The 20,871-nt window shown below is 40.8% G+C and overlaps 1 protein-coding gene and 1 long non-coding RNA gene across 8 annotated transcripts in view; both read right to left on the bottom strand.

Moving 5' to 3' along the window:
• The window catches only part of RIPOR2 (RHO family interacting cell polarization regulator 2), a 248,951-nt gene extending 248,554 nt beyond the window's left edge, over nt 1–397 (bottom strand). The window contains exon 1 of one of the 5 annotated variants that reach the window (XM_071097513.1): nt 2–397. In XM_071097513.1, the coding sequence (XP_070953614.1) occupies nt 2–77 (76 nt within the window). In that variant the 5' untranslated portion in view covers nt 78–397. The remainder of the gene's footprint in view (nt 1) is intronic. The other 4 variants (XM_071097512.1, XM_071097517.1, XM_071097514.1 and 1 more) reach the window with 4 other exon arrangements.
• An 8,251-nt stretch (nt 398–8,648) lies between these two features.
• Nucleotides 8,649–15,473, bottom strand: LOC139363491 (uncharacterized). 3 transcript variants are annotated; one of them, XR_011623964.1, is made up of 3 exons: nt 14,970–15,473; nt 12,726–12,819; nt 8,649–9,158 (listed from the first exon to the last, which is right to left on the bottom strand). It is a non-coding gene; the product is annotated as an uncharacterized lncRNA (long non-coding RNA). The 3 variants fall into 3 exon arrangements; XR_011623966.1 differs by having other exon boundaries at nt 15,085–15,473; XR_011623965.1 differs by lacking the exon at nt 8,649–9,158 and adding an exon at nt 11,330–12,123.
• Between the last annotated feature and the right edge of the window lie 5,398 nt (nt 15,474–20,871).

Here is a 20,871-nt window from a genome sequence, read left to right as displayed (position 1 = left end):
CGGTTGAGCTGACGCCTCCGGATCCTGTCCCTCCATGGCCTGTTTCTGATCCAGTGTAATCGTGAAGGTAACACCATGGTCCCAAGAGAGTGGCCTAAAACCTGCTCATGGCAAGGGAACAAAAGGGTCTTGCAGCGATCACGGAAGTTAAGTCCAGACGTAAAAAATTGAAAAAGAAAACATAACACCCCCTCTTTTTTTCTTTTCTTAAAAAAAAAAAAAAAAGTATTTGAGGCTTCCGTTCACTTCTTTTATCTTGTAACTTGTCTTGCCTTTCCTTCCCTTAACTCCCGACTGGCTCGAAGGCAGCTGCTGTGCTGGGCTGCCCTAGCCTCCTGTGCCATGTTTTATGCATGAAGATGATGGGGCGGTAATTTATTCAAGCAGAGACGATCACCGGTCTCCTGTGTCTGCCCTCGCGTCAGAGGAGCTGTGCAATGGCAGGGGGAGGGCAGGTGTGTCTGACTGCACGCAGGAATGGCCTGAAATGGGAATCCCTCTCTGTAGGCAGAAATGAAGAGCCGAGCTTTGCTGCCGGAGCTGAATCAGAGCAACACTCCTTACCTTTTAGGGCGCATGATTTATTTACTGCTGAGTCCCTAGTATCTAATATAGTGCCTGGCACTTGGTAGGTGAGCAATAAATATTTGTTGACTGAAAGAATGATCCAGTGATAACCAACATAAGTGATATCATACTTTCCTTTTCACCAGTTAATCTGCCCAGTGAACTGTCTTCAAATATGTCTATTTGAATTTTCTCACCCATTCTTTTTCTCCACCTACGATCACACTTGCCCCTCACCTACTCATTCATACTTCAAAGCCTCATTTTTCCCATGAGACTTTCCTGAAGCCATAGACATGGGCTGTCCTCCAGGCACCTATTGCTCTCACCTGCAGGTGGCCCATGTCTGCACTGCCCAAATTTGTTAGGCCTTTTGTTTGTTCTCTGGATTCTTTTAAACCACACATCCAGGCTGGATGAGGTAGCTCACACCTGTAATCCCAGCGCTTTGGGAGGCTGAGGTGGGAGGATCGCTTGAAGCCAGGGCAATACAGCAGGCCCCTATCTCTACAAAAAATTTTAAGATTAGTTGGTATTGGTGGTGTGTGCCTGTAGTCCCAGTTACTCAAGAGGCTGAGATTGCCTGAGAGAAGAGTTCAAGGTTGCAGTGAGCTATGATTGCACTATAGCTTTCCAGCCTGGGCAACAGAGTAAGACCCTGTCTAAAGAAAAAAGAGAAAAGAAAAAAAAATTGACCACATTCAAATAGTGAGTAAGCTTCTTGGTGGCAAGAACTGTATATTCCTCTTTCTGAGCTGCAACATACAGGGGTTTACATGGGGAAGTGGTACTTCAAGGGGTGGTTTGGGGCAGTTTTAGTCAACCCCCCAAATCTCCATCAGCTCCTCCTCAAAATTCCCCAAGTAAAAATACACTCTAACTAAATACATTATGTTGGCTATAATACCACCCTTAGGTGCTACAGCCTCTTCCAAATATGTGGCTGAAGCTTCTCTTACACAGATGTTCTAAAGCTGCCCCTGGCGGAGGAAGCTCAGTACGCTGATTGCTTACTTTGTTCCAAGCTTCTCCTCTGTGCAATGTCAGATTGCTCCAGAGAATAAACAGTTATTGATCAAGGCCTCAGGAGTAGTCTTGCCCTGAGGATGGAACTGAAAAAAGTGACACCCACATTTAGCCCAAGATAACCCATGAACTTGCTGATGGCGGAAACTCTGTCATTTATCTTTTGTGTCTCTCATGATGCCACAAGCAGAGGGACTGGGGGAAACTACCAAGAGATGGGAGTCAAGAGGCTTGTAATTGCAGCTGACCAGATGAGTGCTTTAGGCACATCTCTTAGTCTTGGTGACTTGTTTTCTTCACTTAAAATGGGAATGACCTACAGATTTCAGAGTCGTCAAGAGAAAATGAGATCAAGTAACTCTTTAGAAGTTAGTAGGATACTGGACTGGTACCCAAGACCTCAGGCTCCTCTTCTGTCACTATGTCTGGTGGTAAAGAGAGTGCATTCCAGAGCAGAAATGCCTGGGTGCAAACTGTTAGCACCCTATTTAGTATCTTCATGACATTAACATACTTATGCCTCAGTCTCTTAATCTGTAAAATGAGGATAAGAATGAGGGCTGCTGCCTTAGGGTTATGCTGATGACTTCATGAGTAAATACATGCTAAGGACTAAGAATTGTGTTTAGCATAGAGGAATTTCTCAATGTTGTCAGCAGCTATTATTAACTAGCCACGTGACTTCATGAAGGTGGCAAATTCCCTGGGCCTCTGTTTCCTTATCTGCAATATGAGGGGGTCTGAGATACTTTATATCTCAGACAGGGACAGGATCTGGAGATGCCAGCTCAACCGTGAGTGTCCCAATGGGTTGTTACCTACTCTCTGCCTTTGTTGTCCACCCTTTCCTGCAACACATTCATTTCTGTGTATTAGTTTCTGTGTATTAGTTTCCTACTGCTGCTATAACAAATTACCACAAACTTAAAGGCTTAAAACAACGCAGATCTATCGTCTTTCAGTTCTGGGGTCAAAGTCTGAAATGGGTCTCATAGGGTGAAAATCAAGGTATAGGTAGAGCTGCATTCCTTCTGGAGGCTCTGGGGGAGGATCTGTTCCTTGCCTTTTCTAGCTTGTAAAGGCCCTTTGTATTATATAAATCTATTTGCAGAATATCTTTGTTCACCTGAGAGACCACCACTCAGCCATTACATTAACTGGCAATTGCAGGTCATGTGGGACATTCCTGGTCTAGATAATTGCTCATGGTTCCTGATCTCTCATGATGTGCCAGCTCCCCAAGACTCATTTTCTGAATTAGGGGGGAAAGGTAGAGACCAAAATTAAGACAAAATCTATGTAAGGTAGCCAGTGAGGTTTTCTTGACTATTGACACTGAACACCATTCCCTAGAATGGCAAATGCAGCATAAGAAAACTACATTTGGTAGACTGGACCAAGCAGAAGAAAGAATTTCAGAGCTTAAAGACTGGTCTTTTGAACTAACACAGTCAGACAAAAATTAAGAAAAAAGAAGTTTAAAAAAGGAAGAAAGTCTTCAAAAAATACGTGATTATGTAAAGCAACCAAATTTATGAATTATTGGCATTCCTGGGAGAGAAGGAGAAAAAATAAACAACCTGGAAAATATATTTGATGGAATAATTCAAGAAAATTTCCCTAATCTTGCTAGAGAGATAGACATCCAGATTCAAAAAAAAATCCAGAGAACACCTGTGAGATACTATACAAAATGAACATCACCTAGGAATACAGTCACCAGGCTGTCCAAGGTCAATGATAAAGAAAAAATGTTGAAGAAAATTAGAGAAAAAAATACTAAAGGAACCCCATCAGGCTAACAATAGATTTCTTAGAAGAAACATTATAAACCAAGAGAGATTGGGGGCCTGTATTCAGTATTCTGACAGAAAAGAAATTCCAACCAAGAATTTCATATCTCATCAAACTAAGCTTCATAAGAAAAGGGAAATACAATCTTTTCCAGACAAACAAGTGCTAAGGGATTTTATTTTTTTATTTTTATTTTTTAACCACTAGAACAGCTTACAAGAAATCGTTAAGGGAGTTCTAAATATGGAAACAAAAGAGCAATACCTGCTACCACAAAAACAGAGTTAAGTACATAGCCAACAGACTCAATAAAGCAATCACACAACAGAAGCTACAAAGCAACCAGGTATCAACTTCACAGTAGGGTCAAAACCTCACATGTCAATATTAACTTTGAATGTAAATGGCCTAAGCACCCCACTTAAAAGGCATAGAGTGGCAAATTGGATTAAAAAAAAAAAAACCCATCTGTCTGCTGTCTTCAAGAGACCCATTTCACACATTGTAACACCCATAGGTGCAAAGTAAAGGGTTGGAGAAAGATCTACTACACAAATGGAAAACTAGGAAAAAAAGCAATCACTCTTCTTATATCAGATAAAACAAACTTTAAACCAACAACAATAAAAAAGACAAAGAAGGGCACTACACAATGATAAAGAATTCAATACAACAAGAAGACTTTACTAAATATATACACACCCAACATCGGAGCATCTAGATTTATAAAAATGTACAATGTACTTCTAGACCAATGAAAAGACTCATACAACCACACAATAATAGTTGGGGACTTCAACAACACACTGACAGCATTAGACAGATCACTGAGGCAGAAAACTAATAAAGAAATTCTGGATTTAAACTTGATACTTGACCAATTGGCCCTAATAGACATCTACAGAATCCTCCACTGATCAATGACAGAATACACATTCTTCTCATCTGCACACAGAACATATTTCAAAATCAACCATACGCTTGGCCATAAAGCAAGTCTCAATAAATTTTTTTAAAAAATCAAAATTATACCCACCATACTCTCAGACCACAGTGGAATAAAAATAGAAATCAATACCAAAAAGATCTCTTAAAACCACATTTGGAAATTACACAACTTGCTCCTGAATGACTTTTGGGCAAACAACAAAATCAAGGAAGAACTTAAAAAAGTATTTGAAATAAATGAAAACAGAGACACAACATACCAAAATATATGGGGTGCAGCAAGAGCAGTGTTAAAAGGAAAGTTTATAGCACTAGATGCCTAACTCAAAAAGTTAGAAAGATCTCAAATTAACAATCTAATATTACACCTAAAGGAACTAGAGAAACAAGATCAAACTAATTCCAAAGCTAGTAGAAGAAAAGAAAGAACTAAAATGAGAGCAGTACTGAATGAAATTGAGACCCAAAAATCCATTCAAAGAATCAGTGAAAGCAAATGTTGGATTTTTGAAAGGATAAACAAGATTGATAGACCACTAGCTAGATTGACAAAGAAAAAAAAAGAGAGAAGATACAAATAAGCACAATCAGAAACAACAAAGGTGACACTACAACTAATCCCAGAGAAATACAAAAGATCATCAGAAACTATTATGACTACATCTATGCACACAAACTAGAAAATCCAGAAGAAATGGAAAAATTCCTAGAGACACACAGTCTCTTCAGATTGAATCAGGAAGAAATTGAAACACTAAACAGACCAATATCAACTTCTGAAATTGATATGCTGTATTAAAATAAAACTATCAACCAAGAAAACTCCAGGCTAGATGGATTCACAGCTGAATTCTACCAGGAGTACAAAGAAGAGCTGGTACCTATTCTACTGAAACTATTCCAAAAAATAGAGGAGAAGGGACTCCTCACTAGCTGTATTTGTCAGTTCTTATGCTGCTAATAAAGTCATGCCCGAGACTGGGTAATGTGTAAAGAAAAAGAGATGTAATGGTCTCACAGTTCCACATGGCTGGGGATGCCTCACAATCATGGCTGAAAGCAAAGGAGAAGCAAAGGCACATGTTACATGAGGGGAGGCAAGAGGGTTTGTGCAGGGGAACTCCCATTTATAAAACCATCAGATCTCATGAGACTTACTCACTACCATGAGAACAGTATGGGGGAAACTGTCCCCATGATTCAATTATCTCCACCTGGCCCCACCCTTGACACATGAGGACACAGCCAAACCATATCACCAGCTCATTCTGTGAAGTCAGCATCAGCTTGGTACAAAAACCTGGCCAAGACACAACGAAGAAAGAACACTATTGGCCAATACCCTGAATGAACATAGATGCAAAAATCCTTGATAAAATACTACTAGCAAACTGGCTGGGCACAGCGGCTAATACCTATAATCCCAGAACTCTGGGAGGCCGACGCAGGTGCATTGCATGAGCTCACGAGTTCAATACTAGCCTGGGCAACATGGCGAAACCCCATCTCTACAAAAAAACACAAAAACAAAAATTAGCCAGGCATAGTGGCATATGCCTGTAGTCCCAGCTACTCAGGAGGCTAAGGTGGGAGGATCACTTGAGCCCAGGAGTTCAAGGCTGCAGTAAGCCATGATTGCATTAGTGCACTCCAGCGGGGGTAACAGAGTGAAACCCTGTCTCAAACAAAAAAACAAAACAAAACAAAACAAAACAAAAAAAACAAACCTAGCAAACCAAATTCAACAGCACATCAGAAAGAGTTAATTCACCATGATCAAGCAGGCTTCATTCCTGGGATGCAAGGTCAACATATGCAAATCTATATATAACATCACAAAAACAATTAAAAACAAAAACCATTTGATCATCTCAATAGACATGGGAAAAGCTTTTGATAAAATACAACATCCCTTCATGATTTTAAAAAACCCTCAAGAAACTAGGCACTGAAGGAACATGGCTTAAAATAATAAGAGCCATCTATGACAAACTCACAGACAACATCATTCTGAACAGGCAAAACCTTTACTCAGTCCCCTTGAGAACTAGAATAAGACAAAGATGCCCACTCTCATCACTGCTATTCAGCATAGTACTGGAAGGGCTAGCCAGACCAATCAGGCAAGAGGAAAAAAAGGCATCTAAATAGGAAAAGAGGTCAAGCCATGTCTCTTTGCTGGTGATGTGATTCTATACTTAGAAAACCCTAAGGACTCTGCAAAAGGCTATTAGAACAGATAAATGATTTTAGCAAGGTTTAAGGATACCAAATCAATGTATAAAAATTGGTAGAATTTCTATACACCGACAACGTTCAAGCTGAGAGCCAAATCAAGAATGCAATCCCATTTACAATAGTTACGCACACAAAAATAAAATGCCTAGGAATACATGTAACCAAGAAGGTGAAAGATCTCTACAGGGAGAACTATAAAACCCTGCCAAAAGGAATCGCAGATGACACAAACAAATGGAAAACATTCCATGCCCATGAATTAGAAGAATCAGTATCATTAAAATGGCCATATTGCCCAAAGCAATCTACAGATGCAACACAATTCCTATCAAACTACCAACGTCATTGTTTACAGAATTGGAGAAAAACTATGCTAAAATTCATATGGAACCAAAAAAGAGCCTAGATAGCCAAAGCAATCCTAAGCAAAAAGAAAAAATCCAGAGGCATCGCATTATCTGACTTCAAACTATATTATAAGGCTACAGTACCAAAATAGCTTGGTACTGGTACAAAAACAGACACATAGACCAATGGAACAGAATAGAGAACTCAGAAATAAAGCTGCGTAACTACAGCCATCTAATTTTCAACAAAGTCAACAATAATAAGCAATGGAGAAAATTCAGTAAATGGTGTGGGGATAGCTGGCTAGCCATATGCACAATGATGAACTTGGACCCCTCCATTTCACCGTATACAAAAATTAAGATGGATTAAAGATTTAAATGAAAAACCTCAAACTATAAGAATCCTAGAAGAAAGCCTAGGAGGCGCATTCTGGATACCGACTTTGGAAAAGAATTTATGGCTAAGTCCTCAAAAGCAAGCACAACAAAAACAAAACATGACAAGGGGGACCTAATTAAACTTAAGAGCTTCTGCATGGCAGAAGAAACTATCAACAGAGTAAACAGACAACCTACAAAATAGGAGAAAATATTTGCAACTATATATCCAACAAAGGTCTAACATCCAGAATCTATGAGGAACTTAAACAATTGAACACGCAAATGATAATAATAACAATAACCCCATTAAAAATTAACAACCCTGTTAAAAATGGGCAAAAGACATGAACAGACACAAGTGGCCAACAAACATGAAAAAATGCTCCACATCACTAATTATTAGAGAAATGCAAATCCAAACCACAATGAGAAACCATCTCACACCAGTCAGTGTGGCTGTTACTAAAAAGTCAAAAAACAACAGTTGTTGATGAGGCTGTGGAGAAAAGGGAACACTTATACACCATTGGTGCAAATGTAAATTAGTTCAGCTACTGTAGAAAGCAGTTTGGAGATTTCTCAAAAACTTAAAACAGAGCTGCCATTCCACTTGGCAATCCCATTACTCTGTACTGAAAAGAAAACAACTTGTTCCGCCAGAAAGACACATACACTTACATGTTCATCACAGCACTATTCACAATGGCAAAGATATATGGAGCCACCTAGACGCCTATCAGTGGTGGATAGAATAAAGAAAATGTGGTACATATACACCATGAAATGCTACATAGACATAAAAAAGAGTGAAATCATATCCTTTGCAGCAACATGGATGCCACTGGAGGCCATTATCCTAAACAATTTAATGCAGGAACAGAAATCCAAAGACTGCGTGTTCTCATAAGCAGAAGCTAAACATTGGGTACTCATGGATATAATGATGGGAACAATAGACACAGGGGACTACTAGAGCCGGGAGGGAGGGATCAGGGCAAGGTTTGAAAAACTGTTGGTACTACACTCAGTACCTGCGTGGCAGGATCATCATACTCCAAACATCAGCATCACGCGATATACCTAGGTAACAATCCTGCACACGTACCCCCTGAATCTAAAATAAAAGTTGGAAAAGAAAAGAAAACTATATTTGGGAGACCTAGAAATGGATATTGTTCTAACAGTCTCCTCTCTTCTTGGTTTCTACAATTGTTAATTGCAACACTTTTCTTTTCTATAAGGCACTTAACATAAATCAAATCAGATAGCTGCCAAGTAGGCAAATTCGAGATGAGAGAAATCTTAGAGAAGCTGTCACGGTACTGTGACTGTGTTCCCTCCATCACCTTCTTTTATTATATGGCTCGTGAAATTCTGTGCAAGCAATGAACTTGAATGTGGAGGATGTGATACAAAAAAATCAAGTGCTTTTTTTCTTTTGCAATCAGCATCAGACCTTCTTTCCTCCTCATTAAGCCACACATTTCCTAAAGCCTCTGCTGCATGAGTCACCAACGTTTCTGATGTACATGATTTACAATAGCAGATGAGAGAGAACAGCAGGCCAGAGGGGGCGGAAAGTACAGTTAGGTCTAAAATGAGAGGCAGTTGAAAAGTTTGCATTTTCTCTGCTCTTGTGAATTTAAATACAGATCTTGCCAGTTTCCTCGTTATAATCATAGAAAGACTGCGGGGTGGGCGTATGGAACAAGAAGCGGAGGACTTGCCACCATCTTTTGTTGTTCTTTCCGGTCGGGTTGACAACGCTGAAGATCCATGGCTCCTATGTAGGGCTCCGTTTTCTGACTCTTCATGCTTTATATTTTCTTTTGTCAAGTACACACTCATAAATGCCTGGAATAAATAGCCTTGTGGGGTGTTATTCTCCCAGAGAACATTTTTGTTTGTGTTAAGTGTACGTTATCAATTTTTACTCTTTCTTGGGCTTGCGTTGCTATTAAATTTTCATAAATCGCAGAATTTCATGGGGGAAGCATGTATAGTCTGCAAGGAGCAATGTGTGTAAGAGAATATGGGGAAAAAGGCATAATTATGTGATCCTTTCTTCATTTTTCCTTCAACTCATTTTCAATAAATGGAAGCTAGATGTTAGACTCAAGAGAAAAAGCATCAGCATGTCTGTTTCTACTTTAAAACCATCCTGGGGAGAAACAGACCTTCAATTACTCAGTGGAGAATGGCAACTGCTGAGCCAAAGTACGTTGTGTGACTTTTATGGAAAGTCAACAAGGAAAACTTGGCATCATTTTAAAATAAAAGCTTATCAAGCACCAGGAGGAAAACGATAGCACAGCACCTGATTTATTTCTCTTCTGTGGCAAATACATATGAAAAGAACATGAGGTCTCAGTTTGCTCTTTGGAAATTGAAATGGAAGTGGGGGTCAGGTTCTAGCTGTGGCCATCTGGCTGTCTCTTTACACACATTTATTGAGCACTTATGGAGAGATAAGCTATGTGTTGCATGCTCTTAATAGACAAGTGGTTTTATTTTATTTCCCCTACATTCTTATTCATGAGTTATTAGCAATCCTATTTTACATATAAAAAAGTGAAGGTTAAAGAATACTCTAAATAATAATCAAATACATAGAGTACTTCATTTGTGTTAATTCATATGATTGTCGTATAATAATCCCATGATCATTTTGCAGATAGGGAAACTGAGGCACAGAGAAGTTTAGTAACTTGCCATGGTCACACACCCAGCAAGTGGCTGAGATGATATTTGAATTGAGGTAATCTGGCTCTAGAGCTCAAATATTTAACCACAACCTATATTAACTCTTCAAATTAGGTAAATAAACATTGCAGTGTAACCATTCATTCATAACATTCTATTTTTAAAACATGTACCATGCAGCTTTGACAAAGGCGATTATTGAATAGTAAGGAATTAGAAAATTGGACAACTATTAGAGAATTACCCTAGACAACCTCGTATCCAAATGTCCCATTTCACAGAAAATGAAACTGACACTCAGGTTAGGAGACAGCTCCAAGTTGGCACAGCAGGTTGGTAGACCAGGACCAAGTTGTACCCCACTTTCTCCCCAAACTCAATACAATGTGCTTTCCGGTGCTGCTCCAATAAGATTTCAAGGGATTTTAAAGGCTTAGAACACTTTTGGGAGACAGTTTTTGTGGAATCAAAGCAGAGAGTTTTGGAGTATGAAAGAAGAAGCTATGAGGCTAGAGAGAGGACAGTGTCTATATCTTATCTCTTCTCCTCTAGTCAGACACAGCCCATTACTGCCCTCTCTCCTTCCTTCTCTTTCTTCCTCCCAGACTGGCTTCACCAGCATTTCCTGTCTTGGTGACCTTCTACCCAGTTGATCAAGACAGTGCTCTAGGTGCTACTCCTTGCTTCCTAGCCCTCATGTCCCACATTCAAACCAACAACTGACCCACCTGATTCTGCCTCCTACTTGTTGATGAAAAGCATCAAACTCTGTAAAATATTTGAAGAGATTTGTTCTGAGCCAAATATGAGTGACCATGTCCTGTGATACAGCCCTCAGGAGATCCTGAGAACATGTGCCCCAGGTGGTCAAGGCACAGCTTGGTTTTATACATTTTATGGTGACATGAGACATCAATCTAATACATTGAAGCTCTACATTGGTTCAGTCCAGAAAGGCAGGACAACTCAAAGTTGGGGTGGTGGGGAGGAGAGGTGGAGCTTCCAAGTTATAGGTAGATTTAAAATTTTTCTGGTTGACAATTGAGTTTATCAAAAGACCTGGGATCAATAGAAAAGAAATGTCTGGGTTGTGATAAAAGGTTGTGGAGACCATAGTTTTATCATACAGATGAAGCCTTCTGGGTAGCAGAGAATAGATTGTAAATGTTTCTTATCAGCTTTAAGGTCTATGTTGACGTTAATGCTGGTCGGCTTTTCCTGAATTCCAAAAGGGAGGAGGGTTTAATGAGGCAGGTCTGATACCCGCCTTCCCATCATGGCCTGAACTAGTTTTTCAGGTTAACTTTGGAATGCCCTTGGCTAAGAGGAGGGGTCTGTTCAGATGGTTGGGAGGCTTAGAATTTTATTTTTGGTTTACAACACCCAGGAGTCTAGTTTCATCACTTAGGCACAAAAGAAAGTCCCTATGCATTGAGTTTAAGCTTCAGAAGATAGAAATCTAGACATTGCCCAGAGAAACAGACACAGAAATAACTATGATATTTCCCTGACCCCTTAATAAGTGGGAACTGGAGTTCAGGGGCACTCGAACTAGCCAGCCACTTCAGCCCTGGCAGGGGTGAATTCCACTCACTCATGGGAGGGGGAGCACACAGATTAGCAGGTGCAGGAGTTGGGGCAAGTGCTTTTGGGCACCAGCAAGAGCAAAACTCCGTGCAGGTCCCAAGGCAGCATCTGGCGCCTATGACCTCTCAATCCCCAGTAGGAGTGTTACAGTGTCCTTTTAGCTTTGCCATCTGCAGACAGCTTAAGTGTTAATAGTTCAGTGGAGCATCAGCGTGATAGCCTTTTGCGCCCACACTCATGGCACCGAAGTTCTTGTCCGGCATCCAGGAGGAATGAGGTTGCACGAACAAGTTGAAGATGGTAAATGCAGGGGAATTTGTTGCCAATGAAAGTGGCTCTCAGCAGGAAGGGGAGCCAAAAAGGGGATGGAGCGTGAAGGTAATCTTCCCCTGAAGTCTGGCTATCCCCAGTCAGACTCCTCTCTGAAGCTATGCGGTCAGGCTGTCCCTCTGAAGTCAAGCTGCTTCTCCCCAACTTCCAATCGTAGTCCCTGATGTCCAGCTGCTTCTCCTCTCTCTGCTGGCCAAGCCTAGGGTTTTTATGGGCACAGGATGAGGAGCAGGGTGGGCTATGGGTGGTTTTGGAAAAGGCAACATTTGAGCAGGGCAACAGGGATGTAAGGTCTCACTTTGGGCTGCAGTATCAAGAGTTTCAGCTTGAGAGTGGGGACCTCCCCAGAGACCTGCTGTCTTCTGCCCAGAATTTCCCTGCTTCCTGTTCCTATCAATAGTAACGAGGTGTGAACTTACTAATTTAGCCACCCAGTGGCTGTCCCAAGAGCCCTCTAAATCTACAATCACTGGAAGGCCTCACTGAAAAGTCTTCCTTTCTTCTGTGATTAAGGGCCTGATATTTTAACTTTTAGAATAACTTATTATGCAAATAGTGAACGATTGACATCAGTGGAGCAGAGTTGCCTTTATGAGTCAGAGTAGAGACAAGAGAGAGGTCTGTTCTCTCTCTGGATTAAATCAGCCCTAGTGGAACAGCCCCGATTTAAACAGAAAACCATTTTTAAAGTAGTGATCTGTTTAACTTTTGTGGTGAGCTCCCTCTGGAGAAATATCTAGATGTAGAGGAGAAATATTTCCTTATTATACTTAGTTTTAAAAAAGTCACCTTTTCTTTGACATTAGTGCCATGAGATTTGGATGCTTTTCAGCCTTGGCAGAAGGGAAGGGGGTGAAAGACTCTACCATCCGAAGTCAGCTTCTCTTCTTTTTACCTATAAGTAAACCATTAAATCAGAATCTCCCAGAACTTCAGAGCCAATGAGACCTCAGACATCACTGCCCCATACCTTCATTTCATGATAAAGGGAACAGAGTCTCAGGAGGAGAAATGTCTTGTCAACAGCCACAAAGCTAGTTAGTTCCTAAGGCATTATTAATAGTTGTTCTGACTCATAGCCCAAGGCTCTTTCCGTATTCACAAACCATTGCAAACCAGACTTTCCAGTTATAAAATATACGTGTTTTTCAGCAATGTTTTAAACATTATATTTCATGTGTGAGCAACCAGCATGACATAGACCATCTTTTAAAACTTATGCTATGAAACCAGAGATTCTCAAAAGTTTCATGCAGCTTGTTCCCAAAAGGCCATCTGATTAGAGTAACATGTATTCTTATACATTTTTAGGATGGAGGAGGAAGCAATTGAAGGGAGGTATAGAAAGGAACAATAAGGGGTCTTTTCTCCTTGACATCTCTGCCAAGGCTCCTTGACTCATGAGAGTGTCCAGCCTACTTGAGGAAAATTGTCCAAGAAGTCTAAAAGTTTCTTCCTTTTGAAGTTAATTCAATTCACTTAAAAAAAAAATGTAGTAGGCACTGGGCATACAAAGATGAATGATACCCTTTATCCTGGGAGCTTAAAATTCAGTGGAGAATGTAGAAGATATACAATACATGCGGCCCTCCATATCTGCGACTTCTGCATACTAGGAGTCAACCAACCTCAGTCAAAAATATTTGGAAAAAAAAAAAAAGACCACAGTAAAAATAATACAAATTTTAAAAAATACAGTATAAGGACATTTACACAGCATTTATGTGTATTAGGTATTATTAGCAATCAAGAGATATTTAAAGTATATGGTAGGATGTGCGCAGGTTATACGCAAGTACTACACTAGTTTATATCAGGGACTTCAGCATCTGAGGATTTGGGTGTTTTCAGGGGTCTAGAACTGATTCCTCACAGATACGGAGAGACGACTTGTCACTATATTACCAGATTCAATGTGATTGGTGTCAGAGCAGCAGCAGTAAGTCATTTAGGCACCCAGAAGACGGAGAACCAATTTTGACAGGAGGAGGAAACTCAAGGCAGGTTTGGGGTGGAGGTGGCGTTTGAGCGATACTTCGAAAGATGGGGAATGAATCCAAGAGTGGAGAGGAAGGAAGAGAAAGGCATTCTTGGCCAAAGACTCAAGAGCAAAGGCTGTGAGGGAAGATGACGTACCATTATGAATGGGATGAAAGAAGGAGGGAAGGTTGGGAACAGAGGGGGCAGCCTGTTCCCAACCCAAAGGCAGGCCTGATGGGAGGCCACTGCTGGAGGAAGCACAGCCTTTCTAGTTGCAGTAAAGAAAGAGAAGCTAGCCCTGGCATCGTGGGCCTCCTTCACCACTGGGGTGCCCTTCCTCTTCAGGAGACCACGGTTCTCAGGCTTCCTCTCTTCACCACAGCCGGCTTGAGCAGGGGGTTTGGCAGATACTCATTCATACCACAGGGTGTTGCCATGGAAATGGATCAAAGTAAGGTGATATCCGGAGAGAACAGTAGCTGCCACTTAGAGCCTCAGAGAGGGGAGAAAGCCTTAATGGAGCCTTCACGCTCTAAGGTGTGGTCCAGAGTGTGCCTACGACACAAGGCACCAAGACAAGACCTGTCACCGGGAACTACCTCACGAACTAAGCAAAATCTCAACAGAACAATGTACACCCACATCCAAAAGAAAATATGCTGGCGTGTAAAAAAGGAAGAAAAACTAGCAAGAAAAATGAAACATTTCAGTTAACTGGCCAACATATTTTAAAATGAAACAAACTTTTAAAAATACAGAAATGTAAGCATTTATTGAGCGCTTACTATACACCAGACTTTGTGCTAAAGGTTTTTGAGGCACACACCTGGAAGGCCAAATCACAATCCAAAATTTGCTTGGTGAGAGTGGAATCGGAACCAAGTGAGCTAGTTGTTGGATGCTGACGGTTCTTGTCATTGAGTTAGGGTAACCAGTTTGTCCTGGTCTGCCCAAGGCTTTCCTAATCATTCCAGGAAACCCCTCAGTCCTAGGCAAACTGGGACAATTGATCACTCTACATCAAGTTATAATGGCCCAAAGTTTCCTTCTCTTTTTAGGGCTTACTTGTGGAGAGGACTGATGGTGAAGCAGAACTACAGATTGGCTTGCCCAATTCCATTCCCTTTTCTCGTGCGTCTTCCTGCCCTGTAGTAGGGGAAAGCTCATTCTCCAGACTCACTTGCAGCTCGAGCTCCTCATGTGGCTTAGCCTCTGCTAAGCCGATGCAGTGATGTGAGTCTTGGAAGGAGCGAGTGAGCAAAGAGGTGTCAGCCTTGTGTAGGGAGAGGGGACCTTCTGGCAAGCATAGCGGCAACAGCCAGCAGGGGCAGGGTAGCTATGGACCCAGCAACTTCCTGATCATGGCAGAGGCCTGGTGCTTCTGGGGGCCCTGCTGGTAACAGCTCCCTTAGGATACCAGTTCTTTTGAGAGGTTCAGTCTAGATTGTGTACCTTCAGCCTTCCCAATGATTTTATGGAGCTATTAGTAGCCATTTATAACTCTCCTTTTGTATAAAGTAGCCAGAGGATTCTAATTTACAACAAAAAAGCACAGCCTGATACAGATGGTATATAGGATGCCATCATCAACAGCCTAATAATGGCTTCCTGGAATGCTGCATTGAAAAGAATTCTGAGACCTCATCCAGGCTTAGTGAGAAAAACTGCTCTGATGCGTTAGAACCTCTTTTATGGTCCCAGAGACAGAAAAATTGCATTCGCATCAGACTTTTGCCATCTGTGGTTGAGACTATTGACAAAATCATGTATTTTTTCTTTTGTTTTACAACCATACTGTCCTTTTAAGATGTTGTCTGCTAAGGTGTTGATAATTCTGGAAATCAGAAATTTTAGACATATTTCTTTAACCTTAATTTTAGAAATATAAGTTACAACTGTCTTTCATATGAAGAACTGAATAATTGTTGATGTAAATTCTTGAAGAATGTAAATGCTCTGTTGAAAATTTCTTGCTTAGTAAAAATAAAGATTAAAAGATATTTTACATTCTAGTGAGTGTTACATATTCACTATTACATATCTACACATTATAGTATGTGTATATTATATTCAAAGAGTATTATAAACAAAGTGACTAGGCAACAGGGATGAAGATCTTACTCAAGTTTAAATCTATACATCCTATTTCTTATAATCATGATTACAACTTCCCTTTAATATTCAATAGTTTGAGAATGAAATTTTGCTTAGTCCTGTATAAAAATTGTAATATGTGTTTGTAATAGGAAAGTATGTTTGTTCAATTGGCTGTAGAAAATGAGTATTATAAGAAACTAAATTTTCTCACTTAAACTCCAGATGAGTCTGTGATCAGCCTTTTGGTATTTTCTACTCTACATACTGTTCACATTCTCTTGTTAGAGAACACTATGGTTGGACTTTCTTAAAGTTGTAGAAAGAAAATAAAGCCACCATGACATAATTTAAATACAACACAAAGCATGATTTCTTGAACAATTCTTAGAATGTGCGGTTCCTCATTGTACCACCCACACTAAAAAGGCTTGTCTCTCTTGAGGGAATTTTCTCTCTTGGAGGGATTTTGACTTTCACTTTCACAGGGCAAAAGGGTGAGGCTGTAGCAGAGATGTGATGGGCTGCTGATGTCACAGGGCCCAGGCATTGCTTGTTCTGACCCTAGAGCCTAACCTGGGTGAAATCCCTGTGCATCAAACCTGGGACATGGGAGTGGAAAAGGAAACTTATGAAGCTGGAAAGAACTGAAAACAAATTTCCATTTCTTTCTCATTTCATCAAGAGTGGTATCCTCACTAAGGGTCTTTTAGTTGCAAGCAAGACAAATCCACTACAACTATAAACTGATTTTTTTTTTAGGTGGGGGGATGAAAAGGAAACAAAAGGTAAACAGATTAGGAAGAAAGAAATAATATTGCCTTTATTTTCACATCATGTGATTGTCTATGTAGAAAATCCAAAAGAATTAACCAAGAAAACTCCTGGAACTAATAAGCAGTTACAGCAGGGACACAGGATACGAGGTTATTACACAAAAGTCAATCACTTCCTTATGGTTTTTTTTGGACATTTCTTTCTTTTGTTTATTATTATACTTTATGTTCTAGGGTACGTGTGCACAATGTGCAGGTTTGTTACATATGTATACATGTGCCATGTTGGTGTGCTGCACCCATTAACTCATCATTTACATTAGGTATATCTCCTAATGCTATCCCTCCCTCTCCCCCAAACCCACAACAGGCCACGGTGTGTGATGTTCCCCTTCCTGTGTCCAGGTGATCTCATTGTTCAATTCCCACCTATGAGTGAGAGCATGCGCTGTTTGGTTTTCTGTTCTTGTGATAGTTTGCTGAGAATGATGGTTTCCAGCTGCATCCCTGTCTCTACAAAGGACATGAACTCATCCTTTTTTATGGCTGCATAATATTCCATGGTGTATATGTGCCACATTTGCTTAATCCAGTCTGTCATTGATGGACATTTGGGTTGGTTCCAAGTCTTTGCTATTGTGAATAGTGCCACAATAAACATACGTGTGCATGTGTCTTTATAGCATGATTTATAATCCTTTGGGTATATACCCAGTAATGGGATGGCTGGGTCAAATGGTATTTCTAGTTCTAGATCCTTGAGGAATTGCCACACTGTCTTCCACAATGGTTGAAATAGTTTACAGTCCCACCAACAGTGTAAAAGTGTTCCTATTTCTCCGCATCCTCTCCAGCACCTGTTGTTTCCTGACTTTTTAATGATCACCGTTCTAACTGGTGTGAGATGGTATCTCATTGTGGTTTTGATTTGCATTTCTCTGATAGCCAGTGATGATGAGCATTTTTTCATGTGTCTGTTGGCTATATGAATGTCTTCTTTTGAGAAGTGTCTGTTCATATCCTTTGCCCACTTTTTGATGGGGTTGTTTGTTTTTTTCTTGTAAATTTGTTTGAGTTCTTTATAGGTTCTGGATATTAGCCCTTTGTCAGAGGAGTAGATTATAAAAATTTTCTTCCATTCTGTAGGTTGCCTGTTCACTCTGATGGTAGTTTCTTTTGCTATGCAGAAGCTCTTTAGTTTAATTAGATCTCATTTGTCAATTTTGGCCTTTGTTGTCATTGCTTTTGGTGTTTTAGACATGAAGTTCTTGCCCATGCCTGTGTCCTGAATGGTATGCCTAGGTTTTCTTCTAGGGTTTTTATGGTTTTAGGTCTAACATTTAAGTCTCTAATCCATCTTGAATTAATTTTTGTATAAGGTGTAAGGAAGGGATCCAGTTTCAGCTTTCTACTTATGGCTAGCCAATTTTCCCAGCACCATTTATTAAATAGGGAATCCTTTCCCCATTTCTTGTTTTTGTCAGGTTTGTCAAAGATCAGATGGTTGTAGATGTGTGGTATTATTTCTGAGGGCTCTGTTCTGTTCCATTGGTCTATATCTCTGTTTTGGTACCAGTACCATGCTGTTTTGGTTACTGTAGCCTTGTAGCATAGTTTGAAGTCAGGTAGCATGATGCCTCCAGCTTTGTTCTTTTGGCTTAGGACTGTCTTGGCAATGTGGGCTCTTTTTTGGTTCCATATGAACTTTAAAGTAGTCTTTTCCACTTCTGTGAAGAAAGTCATTGGTAGCTTAATGGGGATGGCATTGAATCTATAAATTACCTTGGGCAGTATGGCCATCTTCACGATATTGATTCTTCCCATCCATGAGCATGGAATGTTCTTCCATTTGTTTGTGTCCTCTTTTATTTCACTGAGCAGTGGTTTGTAGTTCTCCTTGAAGAGGTCCTTCACACCTCTTGTAAGTTGGATTCCTAGGTATTTTATTCTCTTTGAAGCAATTGTGAATGGGAATTCACTCATGATTTGGCTCTCTGTCTGTTATTGCTGTATAAGAATGCTAGTGATTTTTGCACTTTGATTTTGTATCTTGAGAGTTTGCTGAAGTTGCTTATCACCTTAAGGAGATTTTGGGCTGAGACGATGGGGTTTTCTAAATATACAATCATGTCATCTGCAAACAGGGACAATTTGACTTCCTCTTTTCCTAATTGAATACCCTTTGTTTCTTTCTCTTGCCTGATTGCCCTGGCCAGAACTTCCAACACTATGTTGAATAGGAGTGGTGAGAGAGGGCATCCCTGTCTTGTGCCAGTTTTTAAGGGGAATGCTTTCAATTTTTGCCCATTCAGTATGATATTGGCAATCACTTCCTTATATTACCAGAAATGAACAAGTAGAAACTGACATTAAAAAACAAACATTAGCAGGACACAGTGGCTCATGCCTATAGTCCCAACACTTTGAGAGGCCAAAGCAGGAGGATCACTTGAGGCCAGGAGTTCAAGGCCAGCCTAGGCAACATAGTGAGACCCTGTCTCTACAAAAAATTAAAGAAATAATAACCAGGGCCGGGCACAGTGGCTCACGCCTGTAATCCTAGCACTTTGGGAGGCCAAGGCAGGCAGATCATGAGGTCATGAGATCGAGACCATCCTGGCTAACATGGTGAAACCCCATCTCTACTAAAAATACAAAAAAATTAGCCAGGCATGGTGGCGGGTGCCTGTAGTCCCAGCTACTTGGGAGGCTGAGGCAGGAGAATGGCGTGAACCCGGAAGGCAGGGTTGCATTGAGCCGAGATCGTGCCACTGCACTCCAGCCTGGGCAATAGAGTGAGACTCCATCTCAAAAAAAAAAAAAAAAAGCCAAGCATGGTGGCATATGCCTGTAGTCTCAGATACTTGGGAAGCTGAGGTGGAAGGATTGCTTGAGCCCAAGAGTTCAAGGCTGCAGTGAGCTCTGATCATGCTACTGCACTCCAGCCTGGGCAACAGAGTCAGACTCTGTCTCTAAAATCAAACAAACAGAAAAACAAAAAAACCCCACATTATCATTTAGCAGGAAAAAAAAAAAGGGTAGGCATATTACAACAAGACAAACGTTTAGACGGCTGAGGATGAGGATGGCCACTGGGAACCCAGACAGCAATCTATCAAATTTTGCCCGGCCTTCTCCTGCTCTCAGGAGCCATGAAGTCTAATGTGGGCTTCTCAGCACTCAGCTGTCTTCCTGGCCTTGTGGGTAGCACACAGCTGTGGAGTTAAACCAGAGGACTTACTCCGGAGCATACTCTAAAACTGTGTGACCTTAGTTAATTTGCTAAACCACTTTAGGCCTGAGTATCCTGGACCTTGGATAAGAGTAACTATAGTTCCTATCTCATAGGATTGTGGTGAGAATCAAATGAGCTCTTCTGTGTGAAAACAGGGCCTCCTGCATAGCCAGCACTGAATAATCATTAGCTGTTGATCTGGTTTGTGTTCTTTTTGCTCTCTGGGGCTTGGTTTGCTCTGTTTCCCTGGATGTCCAAGCCTGGCAACCTCAGCATGGTGACCTCAGTTTCTATGTCCACACCATGCCAGTCCAAGCCAATAGCCAGATGGAATGTGATTTTCTTGGTCTCCAAACCAAATTCTTAGCAGGAAGAATCTCCTTGGCTCAACTGTGGTCATGGAGGCAAATGAACTCAGCTGTGGAGGGTTGAATTGTGTGTGTGGAATGGGGAGGGGGTGGTGACGAGGGGTAGCAGGTGGAAGTGATAGTTGTAGTCCTCTAAGAAAGAAAGGATATCTTTATTGGCTGGTTAATTATCCCAAAATAGGTGAGCCCAGCAACCCTGCATTTTGTAGTCTTCTGTGATACGTCTTTGATAAGCACTTGTGATGGTAAATTTTAAGCCTAACTTGACTGGGCTCAGGGATGCCCAGATAGCTGGGAAAACATCATTTCTGGGTGTGTCTGTGAGGATGTTTTCAGAAGAGATTAGCATTTAAGTCAATAGACTGAGTAAAGAGGATCACCCTCATCAATGTTGCTGGACATCATCTAATCCATTAAGGGCCTGAATGAAACGAACAGGTAGAGGAAGGGTGATTTTACTTCCTCTGCTTGACTGGGGACATCAAACTTCAGCT

This window comes from Macaca nemestrina, chromosome 5, assembly GCF_043159975.1.
Source record: "Macaca nemestrina isolate mMacNem1 chromosome 5, mMacNem.hap1, whole genome shotgun sequence".
Lineage (NCBI taxonomy): Eukaryota > Metazoa > Chordata > Mammalia > Primates > Cercopithecidae > Macaca > Macaca nemestrina.
This window is presented reverse-complemented; position numbering and strand designations above follow the sequence as displayed.